The sequence below is a fragment of the Aphelocoma coerulescens genome, chromosome 23 (genome assembly GCF_041296385.1).
Source record: "Aphelocoma coerulescens isolate FSJ_1873_10779 chromosome 23, UR_Acoe_1.0, whole genome shotgun sequence".
NCBI lineage: Eukaryota > Metazoa > Chordata > Aves > Passeriformes > Corvidae > Aphelocoma > Aphelocoma coerulescens.
The window spans coordinates 344,256-357,975 of record NC_091036.1 but is presented as its reverse complement, the minus strand read 5'-3'; the positions used below and the strand labels follow the sequence as shown (position 1 = coordinate 357,975).

Genomic DNA, 13,720 nt, shown 5'->3' with positions numbered 1-13,720 from the left:
GAGAAGAATAAATCAAATAATATGAAAAGCCGCAGAAACACTAAACCAATAAAACAAGGTGAGCTAAGCTCATAGTCTCTTTTCTTTAATGTTTATAGATTTTTTTTTTTAGTAGCTATTATAAAGTGAATAATAATAAATAGAAGAGGAAAGGACAGTAGAGCTCATTTCACATTCAGAACAGCTTATTAGGTACATAACCCTCTTAGCACAGTCAGCTCCGGAGATATAGTAGCAGGAATATCCTGGATTTGCCTGCATGATGGGCACAGGGTGAGGATCTGGAAGGAGTCATCTTCACCCAGAGACTATTGTCTTATTGAAGACAATAAGAATCTTTTTTCCATTGACTTTGGAGAGCTTCAGCCACAGCCTACAGTGCTAAGTAGAAAATAAATAGGGAACAACATGATTGATTCTAGACTATGAGTTAAATGTATTATATACCTTAAATCAGGGATTAGTTAGTATACAACTGGGGGGAGAGTTTTAATACACATTTAGAATGTAATTTTCCGTGTGTATGACTGTGGTTTTACCAGAATGAATCCAAGTTGTTTTCATCATCTGGGAGCTGCCTCTCTGGTAGATGCATTGTGTTATTAGGAGGCTATAAATATATGTGTGTGTATATATTAAAAAAAAAAATCTTGTGAACTGAGCAAAAATTCACTTGGTTTTTCATTTATTTTATTTTAGGCTTATTTTAGCTGCCATTATATGCCTCTCTGTGCTGCCTATTATTTTATATTTAACCCCTTATCCCTCTGTGAAGTGTCAGGAGGAGGAATTAATTCCCACAATTTTAAGTTACTCTGTCTTGTCCAGACTTTCCCGTGGCACCTTTCCATGGGCAGCTTGCCAGCAGTCCAGGTGCCGCAGTTCATTTGACCTGTGGTACAATAAATGTTCATTTCCTGAGGAATGAGCACGGTTTTCCTATTGCTGGAATTCCTACCTTTCCTCAAAAGTTGAGTAACACTGCCTCTTCTGTGGTGCCACAGAAAACGTGGGAGGAGAAGGAGAAGAGAGGAGGAGAAGAGCAGGAGGCATCAGAGAGAAATGTTGATTTCCTCTTTGTTTTTGATTAATTAGTGCTTCCTGGAAAGAAGAAGGTATGGAACTGGTCTTCCTACTTGGAAGAGGAACAGATGCCAGCTGCTCCCCAAAAGCTGTTCAGAGAGGTTGGCAGCTTTTTTCACTCTCTTGCTCTGTTTTTCTCGGGCAACATCACAGGATTTCTGGCAATCACAGGATTGATTCTCAGTGGAGGTGGGACTGGAGACCACCCTCAAGCCAGCACTTGCACTTCTGAGTTGTTTTGGTACAAGCAGGCAATAACTGTTTGTTTTCTGTCCGGGGAAACAGGCATTTGCCCTGGGGGTCTCATCACAATCCAGGGTGTAAAAAACGCAGTTGAATCTCACAAATAACCAGCAGCTGTTTCGATCTGCTCTGCTCTGGCTGTTGGACAACTTCAGGGGCTGCTGGCGAGGGACAGAGGGACAGCCTAGTGTCTGTCACGTGTCCTCTGTGATTGTACCACAGCCCTCCCAGCCTTTCCCTGTGGACAACTCTGAGTCCCTTGGCTCAGAGAGTGGGGCAGGTTCATTCAGCAAGTGCCTGGAGGTGCCGGAGGCTGAGTTCAGCCTTGCTGAAGCTGCCTCTGCAGCTCAGTTAAATGTGCAGCTCCCAGTGAGCTCTTCAGAGCCCAGGGCTGTTGGTCCTTCCAGAGGGAGCTTAGAAGGAAGGTCTGGTCCTGCACTGGGTCATTTGCAATCCCAATTCAGGTTGCTTTTAAACTTTTACTGTATTTCAACTGTTTCACTTGGATTGAGACTGCAGATAAATGAAAAACACAAATGCTTTCTGGAATAACTGTAAAACTGGGCTGCAGATCAAGCCTGCCTTGTCCCTTTCACCATTTGAAGATGGCAAGTTACCTTTGGGGAGAGTCTGGACTGACACATGGTGATTGTAGCTTTCCCAGCTCTTTGGTTCTGCATTGAGCTGGGAAGGGGATTCTTTTGTGTTTGAGAAGAGCTCATTCCTGCATCTGCTCAAAGATGTGTTTGTAGCTAATTGCAACAGTTCGGTGTTTTTGAGAGATTAATTAGAGTAACGAGTAAATGTGAAATACTGTGATGGTGCTGTTACTGATCCCTGAGCCTGCACCTGTCTGTTGGAGCAGCAATCACTTGGGGATGGGATTTTCTTCTCTAAGTTGAACATCTGAAGCCTGAAATATAAAAATTTTAAGCCTTAAGTATCTGATGACTGCTCTGCAATAGATTTTGTCCTTAAGAATTAAAACCAAATGTTTCTCCCCCCCTCACAGTATCAATCATTCCCACAAGGCCGAAATGGATTTAAAGTTGGAATGAAATTGGAAGGGGTGGATCCCGAGCACCCCTCTCGATTCTGTGTTCTCACAGTGGCTGAGGTAGTTGTTTTTCTTGTCTTTGACTCCAAAAGTCCCATGTGCATTTAGATTTTTTTTCAATAAGTAGAAACTTTAGTTAGTTAGTACTTTGAGTACTTTAATTAGTTAATTGATGGTAGGAGTTCAAGGTGACACTGAAGGAATGATGTTACGTGATTAAAGATCTTTGCCTGAAATCCTACTGTCAGATTTTTGCACTTGGAACTAAGAATAGCAAACCTATTAATTACCTGTAGTGAACAAATATGAAAAAGAACAATGCCATGAGGCCCTAAGATTTAGTAAATATAAACAAGTCCAAATGCTTTTATGCAGCTTCAGTTATGTGAAATCAGGGTTGATCTGGTATAGGCATGAAAGTTCTGGGGCTGCTTTTTTACCCCAGGAACTTGTGCATGGCATGGAGCAGGAGCCCAGGGAGGTTCCACTGACCAGTTCTATTTCCAGCTGTTTGAAGTGGGGAAAGAGGAGCGTGGAAACTGGGAGAGCAGATGAGTTAAAATACAACTAGACTTTCGGAGGAGTAAACGAGATCCTAATTTACTTTCTCTGTAAGTGCAAATGTGAGGGGGTGTTTTATTAGTGATTTTCCTTCTTCTCTGTGACCCTTGGCGATAATCGGAGCTTCTCTCATGGTAGGTCCAGGGGTACAGGATGCGGCTGCACTTCGATGGTTACCCAGAGTGCTACGACTTCTGGTCTAATGCTGATTCCTCAGACATCCATCCTGTGGGCTGGTGTGAAAAAACAAGCCATAAGCTGCTCCCTCCTAAAGGTATGAAAGAAAATAGAGAGCTGCACAAGAAACCATAAATTCTACTAAGAACTACATGTTCTGGTTCTGCATATTTCATTTTTAGTGTTGATTTCATCATGGAACTCGATCTGAGGGGCTAAAGGGAAGAGGTTTAACTAACACAGTGACTCACAAAAGAGCAAAATACCTTCTCTTTGATGTTCCCAAAGATTGACATTGTTAGTCACATTAGAAGCTCGGGATTGGATGTCTCTCTGGGCTTCAGAACTTGCTTCTTTCCCGCGTTCAATTCTTTCCTGCATTCAGTTTCCTAGAAACATTTGAAGGTTGAGATTAATGATTGGCCATTATGGTGAAAAAGAGAGAGCTGGTTTAGCTGAAATGCACAGCCCCTGGAGATCATAGCAGGGCAGTTATCATGCAAAGTTCATATTCTTTCCAGGTAATTTCCATTTCTGAAAAACCCACCAGGTTGTACCAGGGCCATGTAAAACAATCTTTTTCTTTCTCTTCCTAGGTTTCAAGGATGGAGAATTTAATTGGACTTCCTATCTGAAGAACTGCAAAGCTCAAGCAGCTCCAAAAAGCCTTTTTAAGACCCTCAGCAGTGTAAGTGGTGCTGTGTAACAGAAGGCGTTTCAGTAGGTCTGGTGCTAAGTGAGTTTTGACCAGAATATTTATGTGGTTTTAATATGCTCATGTCAGAGGTACAACCACGGTACAATCAGATGCAAACTACTTCCTGCTGTGTTTTATTTTTAAGAAGGAAAACTAGTACAATTTTTCTTCTTTTCCCCAGTCACTGACTTTCTGGAGAAAGAATTTGTATTTCCCTTCCACTTTAATGCTGGAGGAAAAGATTTACTGAACCATTTATTAAATATATTACAACCGTCTGTTTTGCTGTGCCCCTACAGTCGGGATATTTGTGTCACTTTCTTCTAATTTAATCATTTCCAAAATAATTTCTGGTTTCCAGCAGCATGCTCATGTGTGCCATGGGATTTATTATGGGGCTGTGGATCTTGAGCATTTGTCATCCTTCCCTCACTGGTGCTTTCTCAGTGGTTGTTAACCTCGGTTCCCGTGAACTCCTCGGTCCCATTTCGTGTTACTGTGGTGACACCAAGCCCATGGGCTGGTGGATTGGAAGCTGCACATGGACAATCCCTGACTCCAGCAGGATCAGGGCCCAGCTCTGCCCTGCTTCCCACTCAGTCACTTCTCCTTGAAGACTCTCCTAATTTTTCCACCAGTAAAACAAGATGTGCAGTGCTCATTATCCTCAGCAATTCACTTCAAGGGGTCTCAGCCTGGGGGTCTGCAGTGGTGGGTGTTCCTGGAAATGCTGGTTTTTGAGCCACATGAGCTCTTTTTTAGCAATAGTAACAGTCATTGCCAGAGCTCATGGAAATCCTGTCTGCAGACCTCTTGGCAGTAACTGTAGTGTGTTTTGGTCGGTGGGTTTTGGGGCCAAAGGAGTTTATAAGGGGGATTTCAATGGCCAAGAACGTGGCTGATTTCCTTTTCCTGGTGTCCTTTTCCTCAGCCTGTCACACCTTCTGGGTTTCGTCTGGGAATGAAACTGGAGGCAGTGGACAAGAAGAATCCGTCCCTGGTTTGTGTCGCCACCGTCACGGACATGGTGGAAAACCGGCTGCTGATCCATTTCGATAACTGGGATGAGAGCTACGACTACTGGTAAAAGATTCTGTTTCTGATACATGTCTGCAGCTAGACTGGCTTTGTTCTGCTCTTCATCTATGGGTAATAGCTGAGATTTTAAATGCTGGCACTAAAGTTGGGATCTTCTGTCAGTTTTTAGGCATCTGAATAATTACTTGGGGTTTTCACAAAGAGCCAGTTGCCCAGTAGTTCCCTTCCCGTTTGAGCAGCTCAGTGCAGAGCCAGTGATGGTGGTGGCCTGAGCTGTCTGGGAAGCATTGGAATAAGAAAACTCCTTGTGATGCCTGAAGGGGCTCCAAGAGAGCTGGAGAGGAGCTTGGGACAAGGGATAGAGGGACAGGACACAGGGAATGGCTTCCTGCTTCCAGAGGGCAGGGATAGATGGGATATGGGGAAGGAGTTGTTCCCTGTGAGGGTGGGGAGGCCCTGGCACAGGGCGCCCAGAGCAGCTGTGGCTGCCCCTGGATCCCTGGCAGTGCCCAAGGCCAGGCTGGACATTGGGGCTGGGAGCAGCCTGGGACAGTGGGAGGTGTCCCTGCCCATGGCAGGGAATGGGACTGGATGAGCTTTAAGGTCTCTTCCAACCAAACCATTGCAAGATTTTTCTTTGTATTTCCCTTTCTTTTGGGATAGCTTGAATGCCTTGAAAACCTGGTGTTACACATTCTAACAAGGTAGTGCTTGTCTTCTACCCCGTGATCACACCCACTGAAAGCATCTGCTCACCCAGCAAACGCCTATCAGACAGCGTTTGAAATCCTGCCTTTCTTTTTGCTTTCCATCTGACTGGTGCCAACTTTCCCTCTTTGATTCAGGTGTGAAACGAGCAGCCCATATATCCGTCCTGTCGGCTACTGCCAAGAAACTGGAACCCCACTGACAACACCACCTGGTAGGTTGCAAGTGAGACTTACTTCCTGCCTCAGCCAAAAAACCTGCAAACTGTATCTTCCACATAATTACATGTTTGCAAGTTCCAGGTTTGTTTCAGAACTCTTTACTGCCTGAACAATATTATTGTTCCTGCTTTTTGCCACTGCAATTTATGTTGTTTCATAGTTCTTCCAAGAAATGGAACAGGGTTTGGTAATTTATAATTGAATTTGAGTTTAGAAGGGAAAAAGTGAGAAGGATTTCCAGCACTTCCTTCAAGGTGAGCTGGGAGAAGAAGGGATCAGTTTCATGATTTCCTAGATGGAATTTCTGGAAATCCCAGAATCACAGAGTACTCTGAGCAGGAAGGACCCCCAGGAATCATTGAGTCCAACTCTTAAGTGAATGGCCCATAGAGGGATTGAACTACAGCCTTGGTGTTGTTAGCACTATGCTCTAATGGTTTCCTAGATGGAATTTCTGGAGTAAGTGAAGCCACATCTCTTTCTGCTGGGCTGGAATTTCATAAATGAAGAGAATGTTGGCAAATAAGAGAGGGCAGAACATACAGGGAAACCAGTGTTGTTTTCAGGCGTCAGAAGTGCTCATTCACCTTAAAAATAGCAAACATAAAAAAATTAAGCCTGACATTTGTCAGACTGACAGGCCTGGAGCAAGAATTCCTGTATTTACTGTGTTCCAGGTTCAGCGGAGCGGGAAGCACTGCACGGCCCCTCTGCACATTGGCCTCAGCGCCTTTGCTGTAGATGTAGAAGGGGTTGTGAACGTTCCCTCTCAGCAGCACCCCATCTGTCCCTGCTCCTGGAAAGTTCAGCAGGGCTGGGCTCTGCAGTTCTCTGCTCATGTCAGGATTTCCTGTGCCCCCAACAAAACCTGCAGCCAGTTCTGGTCCCTCTGCTGAGGGACTTCAGTGCGGCGGTGTGCAGACTGTGCTCTGCATTTAGTCACTGCACTCTCCTGCCAAAAGGAACCTGTCCTGGGGGTAAAAGTTACTGAAATAGAAAGAGGAAAAAAGCAGAGCAGTTTCTTAAATGTAATTGCCAGGGAGGGACATCCCAGTGTTGTTAGAGCAGCACGCCCGTGGAGCCTTTTCTCTCCAGGCTGCTGGTTTCACTCAGCCTGGGTGAGGGGGCAGCAGGAGAGGAGAAGGTTCTACAGTCTTACAGGCACTCACACGTGGAGTAGTTAATAAAACAGGAAATTAATTTAGTGATGCCATTGCACATCACAGAATCCTCTGACTAGTTCTTAATTGGAGCTTTCTCTAGAGAACAAGAATTGATTAAGCTGTACAGAAATGAGCTCGCCAGGGTTCAAGCCCAGTCCAAAACTGGGGCACTGGCAGAGCTGCTGTGGGTGCTGGAGGTGGTGGGCAGGAGCAAACAGGCCATTTCCCAGCACCATCCATCCACTGTAAGTGCCAATTACAGTGTCACAGAGCTGCCTTTTTGCTGTTTGTAACAATACATGTGGGGTTTTTCTTACCTAAATATTAATTCTGTTTTTTCAGGATACAAGGATTCCAAAGGCTTCTCATGGGAGAAATACTTGGAAGAAACTAATTCCCAAGCAGCCCCAGCAAGAGCCTTTAAACTGGTGGGTGAATCTCTTTGATTGTTCTTGCTCAGGTGCTGTTATCCACCCTTTTTTTGCTAGAGGCTTTGTTTGAGGGTGGTTCACCTCATCTGTGCCAGGTGGGTGAAACTGTGGTTTACTTTAAGATCATCTCAGTGCTGCTAAAACAAAAACACACAGCAAAATACAAGATTTATTTCTTTTTTAATACTGTGGAGAGCTGGCTTGGAAAGGATTTTAGACTAAATATCTTCAGTGGCTCCATTAGCGGATTTAAGTGAAGAGCCTTCAGTCCACGCAGGTAACTGTGTGTTCCAGAGGAATGTGGGAAGTGCCGCACAGAGGGCACAGAGGGGAGAAAGAGTGCAGTCATCTGGTGTCCCCTCCATATGGCGTTTTAAAAACCTCTCTAAAATTCACCTCACAGTTGTGCAAATCCGTATTTCTTTGGCTAGTGAGGCTGGAATTAAGGTAGAGAAGTTCATATCAAGGGTTTATGTGTGCTAATACAGATCTTAGTCCTTCTGGGGAGGAGCCGGCTGTGCCCTCCACAGAAATAAATGTGTTAACAGATGAAAGAGCATCTCTGCCAAACCCCTGGGTGGGCTAGGACCATCCTGCAGACTCAGTGTGAAGGTGCTTCTCTCAACCTTGGGACTGTGAGCTTTTGTTTGTTTCACTGCAGTTCAGTGTATTTGTCTGGAATCTCACTGTGAGCAGAAACAAAACAAAAGCCTTTAAAATAACTGTACTTTTAAATTGATTTTTTTTCCTTCCACACTGCTGGCTTACCTTGCTAAACTTTGCACTGTGTTTAAAAACTCTTCCATGCCATCGTGACACTTGTCTTGGTTCCTTTTGCTGAAGCGGAGTTGCAGGTTAATACCTGCTGCCCTCCCGTGTATTTTTGTGGAAAGGTCTTTGGGACTGAGGAGGAAAAGCAATCAGGGAGGCCTCAGATAAGGGAGGCAAAAATCCAGCCAGACAGATTTGATAATTGCCAGGTTTCAGTGGTGTCCACTTGAGGTTGGTGCAGGCTGCAAGGTGGTGTCAGGGAGGTGGAAGAGGTTTTTGCCTCTTTAGAGAAGTGTAAGGCTTTAACTGGAGTTACCAGAACATCCCTGGGATTGAGGTTCCCCATAGCTGGGAAGCACCTGGCAGCCAGAGGGCAGGATGAGGAGTGAAGCCTGTCAGTAGGACACAGCTGTTGCCCCCAAGGGTGGACTAAGCCTTTTTGAGCTCCTAAAATCCCAATAGAGCTGAATAATGTGAACTTAAAACTCCCAGCCCAAGTCCTCAGTAATCTGCTATTGTGGCTTCTTCCCTCAGATTTCCAGGGTCTAAAATGTGGTGGAAAATGTCATCTGAACATGAGAGCTTTGCTCAGGACAGGGAACCTCTTCAGTACTGCGAACTCCCTTCTTTGGATTCTTCCCAAAGTGTCTTCCCAAGGGGGATGCAGCTGCCTTGTCTGCCTCCTTTCCTGTTTTCCAGACATTTCCGCAGCCATTGTTCTGCTCCTTCAGGTATCAGGCTCTGAGAGAAGAGTGGAAGGACCAATTCTGGCTCTCATGAAACTCCAGAGTGCAAATTAGCATCTATAGCTGTGTTTCAAAAATGAGACAGAAAAGAAAAGGTATTTGATATATCAGCAGTTAATAGAACTCTTTCAAGATCGAACCTCGTTATTTTTCTGGCTTGGTTGGACTGAAGCACAAATAAATGGCAAAGCTATTGATTTTTAAAAAATTATTATTATCATTATTATTATTATTATTCCAGCTAGCAATTACAGGAAATCAGTACATAAAAATGCAGGTTGAGAGCCAGAACAGGCATTTCTCACTGAATTAGCTTTTAACAATTTTAAAGAGCTGTCTTATGCAGTCTGGAGACACAGGTCATCAGCACAAATAGCAGGTCTTGGGTCTGGCTTTCTGGCCTCTCCATCCGAAAACTCAACAGGCAGCTCCAATATAAGTATTGCTATTTCAGCCCATCCTCTTGGGCTGGCAGTTCCAAAACATTCATAAGCTATTGCCAAAAGGGCAGCAACCCTTTAGCAAGGCTTAAACAAAGAGCTTGGCTCCTCTTCTGGGCAGGATTTGGACCTTGAGCACTCAGCTCCTTCTTCAGGGAGGGCAGACAAGATTGGCTGGTTCCGCTGCTCTTGCAAATAAAAGCAGTTTAGATTGTCTGTTCTCTGGGGTGTCTGGTGTCTGACAGCCCACGGATAGGTGTCTGTGTCAGGTGAAATGACCCAAGAGGAACTTCAGGTTTGGAGTTAAACCCCTAAGGTCAGGGTGCACCTTCTTCCTGCCCCCTGGCACAGCCAGTAAAAAGGGTAAGGAAGATTGGGAGGGAAGAGTGATTATAATAATTTCATTAACCTGGCCATGTTCAAATAGACAATTTATCATTTCTTGCTGCAATCCTGACCTCTGTGTGCAGAAGTGAAGAGAGACATGTTTTGAATGAGCATCAATAACCCCCAGCTGAGGAGGTCAGAGGAGAAATTTGCAGTCAGATAAATGGAAACATTGGTAAAAGCTGTCTGTTGCTCAGAGGTTACATAAGGTGCTGCAAAGGGCACACATCAGGTCAACGGAGATTCTGGAGTTTTCCCAAAGTCTTTGGGGTTTGAGGAGAAGGGTGAGTGAGCCACTGCAGGGGGACGCTCTGGGGCCGGAGCTGCTCTGAGTCCCAGCACAGCAGCTCCCAGCAGCAGTTCACGAGCAGCACGGGTGGTGTCATAAGGAGCAGAGGGTGACCTGTGTAACGAGGGTGACTGTGACAGGCAGGAGCTGTGGCTGATGCCAGGGAGGACGTAGGGTGGTGAAGAGAGACTTCACCCAGTGGCAAGTTCAGACGTGCACAGTGGGGAACTGGCCACTGTCCCTGCTGGTGGGAGATCACTGAGTAGTCAGGGTTGGAAGAGAGGCTGGAGATCATCCATTCCACCACCCTGCCAAGGCAGAGTCACCCAGAGCACGGGACACAGGTGGGTTGAGAGAGAGACTCGCCAGAGAGGAGACTCCATGCCCTCCCTGGGCAGCTGTTCCAGTGCTCCGCCACCCTCCATGGAAAGTTCTTCTTCACGTTGAGGCGGAACTTCTTGTGTTTCAGTTTAGGGCCATTGCTCCTTTTCCTGTCACTGGGCCCTGCTGGAGAGTTTGGCACCACCCTCTGACACTTGCCCTGGAGATATTTATATGTGCTGTTGAGATCTCCTCTCAGTCTCCTCTTCTCTAGAAGGCCAGGTCCCTGCTGTGTGGGAGGTTTGCTGTCAGGCTGCGGAGGCCGTGTCAGTGGAGCTCATGGTGGTTCCTGGCCTTTTATCCCTGAGGGAAGGGCCTCTTGCCCTGGCTGGGGCAGCTGCTCTGTGCTGAGCCACCTCAGGCTGCTCTCCAGCAGTTTGGGGCTGCTGACAAACACTCAGCTCAGTCCTCTTGGGAACTCTGATTTTAACATCTTGGAAGCTCTGATTTTAGCCTCTGAACAGTCTGCCATGTGAGATAACCCAAAGCTCCAAAGGCAGCTCGGGGTGGATGGAAACAGGAGCACATTTCATTCAGAGCAGGTACCAGCTCTGAACTCCAAGGCTTTTTAGCATTCTGCTTACAATGCTCTCTTCCAGCGTCCTCCTCACGGATTCCAGGCTAATATGAAGTTAGAGGCTGTGGACAGACGAAATCCCATCCTGATAAGAGTGGCAACAATCGTTGACAAAGACAACTATCGCGTTAAGGTTTGACCTTGCTCCCGAGGGCACAGCCTGTGCTGGGAACACCGGGATGGGCAGCGCAGGGAGAACACCCGTGGGAATGAGGGGCAGCAAATAGCAGCCTGGCAGCTGCTGTGGCCTCCAGGCCTGCCCAACTGGAAGTGATTCCTGTTGCTTTGCTTTGCTGAAATCTGATGGAATCGGCCTGGTGTTAGTTATTGTTCTAATGTAACTGTTTTGAACTAGCACATGACAGGGTGATGTCCCATCTCCTGGCATTTTCCTGTGCTCTCCGTGATTGAAGGCAGCATGAGTGTTCTGCTGTGGGAAGCTGCCTGACTAGGGTTTTTTCCTACCAGGAAAGGAAAACCCAAAGCAATTTAAACCCTGGTTACATGTGGGAAGTGGCCTCATTCTCCAGTACAAATTTGTCACATAAATGCATTTTAACTTAGTCTTTTCATGCAAATATATTGCCAAAATAATCTGTTTTGCTTTGGCTTCTGAGGAATTAAGTGTGAGCCAGCTAAAGTGGAGGCTGCAGTGATGGAGACTCCGTGGCCACAGGTCTCCTTCCCAAAGGATGATAACGTGGGCAGGAGTGGAGTTTACTCCCCATTATCTGGTTGATTCTCAGTCTCATTGCTGTGGACAAAAGCCAAGCTTTGCCAGCCCATAGTGGCATGAAACTCAATGAATACATGTAAACTTTGCTGCATGAACAACCCAGTAGCCTTTAAACTCCAGTGATCCTCAGTCTTTGTTAACCTGACCTGGATCTGAGCTAACTATTACCAGTCCCTTCATCCAGCAGAAAATTGTAGCTCATTCACTGCAAAACTCACTGAACTTGTTGGCTTTTATGGTGTTTTGGGATCATAAGAAAACAGAACAATTAAATAAGTATTTGTGTTTGCATAGCTGTGGACTTTGGGTGTTAGAGCACCCACAGGCTGTGGGGTGACAGACTGTGCCACCAGAACGTGGTTGTTCTGTAGAACACAGGTGCAGGAAAACAGTCACACTGAGCACAGAGATGACTGTGCCTGACTGAAAGATTGATCTGAAAGATTGAATGAATCAGCCTCAAGCTGAGCAAGGTGAAACAAAGGGGGAAGTTAACATAAAAGCTGAGTCATGCCCTGAACTGTGTCTTTCCCTGAGACTTTTGCTTCTTTCAGATACATTTTGATGGCTGGGACCATCACTACGATTTCTGGGTGGATGCAGACAGCCCTGACATCCATCCTGTGGGCTGGTGTGACAAAACCGGGCACGCTCTGCAAGTGCCTCTAGGTAAGTACAGGACACCCTTTGGTACCCTGGATAATCTCCTAAGTGCAGTCTGCTCCTCACATGCAAATCTGTTTAACTTTCTTTTTTTTGCTACTGCCAGGTGCTGAAGACCCAGAGGATGCAGTGGGACAGGCGTGTCCTACTCCTGGCTGCCAGGGGATCGGGCACGTGCGGGGCCCCCGATACGGAACACATTACACGTATGTGGATGAGTGCTGTTAGTAACGATGATGATGATAATAATAATAATAATAATAGCAATGCACCAAGCAACTGCACTGCACTGAAATGATCTCAGGATGGTTATCCTGGAGATAGTTGTAATTGAAATCACAGCTCCCTCTTGTGTCTAAGTGGACTGTTAGATCATAAATTCTGTTTATACCACTATAATCATTATAGCTGCAATGCAAACAGATTCATTCACTCCAATTTCTACATTCCAGCAGTACTGGAGGAGTTCTTTTTGTGAAATATACCCAAGAACAGCATGCAAGGAGACAGTGAGGAGAGGGCATGGGTAGAATGTTAAAGTTAAGTGAGGAGAGATCGCTCATGTTTTGTGCTCTGCCTTTTGATTTCTTGTGTGCTCTTGGAAAAGGAAGCTTTTTCTCAAGTAAATTATTTTAAGAGCAAGAAAACAATCTCAGGTGGGAGGTCTGAAGACCTGGTTGTTTATCATGTAGTAAAGGGCTTTGAATTTTCCATACTGAAAGTTGCAGAACTCTGTTGATTCGTGAAATGTTGTTCAGATAAGCAGGTTACAGAGGATGAGCTCTTCTTGCCCTCCGAGGTGGCTCTTTAACAAAATGACTTTGGTTTTTAATTCTGCCATCTAGTCCCCTGCTTTCCCACACCTAGAGCTGGGTAACAGCCCCTCCCGAGAGTTTGTGGCCTCATTTTTTCTGGGTTTGTGATGGATTTCTCTGCCTGAGACAGGGAAGACTGTATGACTGTAAAGCCTTCATTGCCCTCTCTCTCTGGTTTTGGTTTCTCTGTCACAGCTTAGTTGGCTGCCCATACTCAGATGTGAACCTCAGCAGAGAGAACCTGTTACAGGACCGGCTGAGTGGGGAGAGACCTTCCCCTGGGAACAACATGCAGAAAACCAGGAGGCTGGAGACCCCTGTCCCCTTGCTGGGAGCAGGGGAGTCTTCTCAGGGGGACTCTTCACAATCCAGGTAAGCTGGATTTTAGTGTTGGCCAGGTCCTGGGGAGCAAAACCATTTACAAGGATGAAAACCACCGGAATTGGCAGAGAAGCAGCAGAGCATTGAGTTCATCTGTCTGTAATATTGACCTGTGCCCCAGACACTCTTAACACAGAGCAGTGCACTTTTATACC

The 13,720-nt window shown here is 45.8% G+C and overlaps 1 protein-coding gene across 11 annotated transcripts in view; it reads left to right on the top strand.

The window, feature by feature from the left end:
• Positions 1-13,720, top strand: part of LOC138122039 (lethal(3)malignant brain tumor-like protein 4) — a 42,953-nt gene that overhangs the window by 13,288 nt on the left and 15,945 nt on the right. For 8 of the 11 annotated variants that reach the window (XM_069036129.1, XM_069036127.1, XM_069036137.1 and 5 more), the window contains exons 4-15: positions 1-58; positions 1,096-1,184; positions 2,339-2,446; positions 3,083-3,218; positions 3,718-3,809; positions 4,750-4,901; positions 5,702-5,778; positions 7,291-7,376; positions 10,993-11,103; positions 12,261-12,375; positions 12,476-12,575; positions 13,380-13,556. In XM_069036129.1, the coding sequence (XP_068892230.1) occupies positions 1-58; positions 1,096-1,184; positions 2,339-2,446; positions 3,083-3,218; positions 3,718-3,809; positions 4,750-4,901; positions 5,702-5,778; positions 7,291-7,376; positions 10,993-11,103; positions 12,261-12,375; positions 12,476-12,575; positions 13,380-13,556 (1,301 nt within the window). The remainder of the gene's footprint in view (positions 59-1,095; positions 1,185-2,338; positions 2,447-3,082; positions 3,219-3,717; positions 3,810-4,749; positions 4,902-5,701; positions 5,779-7,290; positions 7,377-10,992; positions 11,104-12,260; positions 12,376-12,475; positions 12,576-13,379; positions 13,557-13,720) is intronic. The other 3 variants (XM_069036128.1, XM_069036130.1, XM_069036136.1) reach the window with 2 other exon arrangements.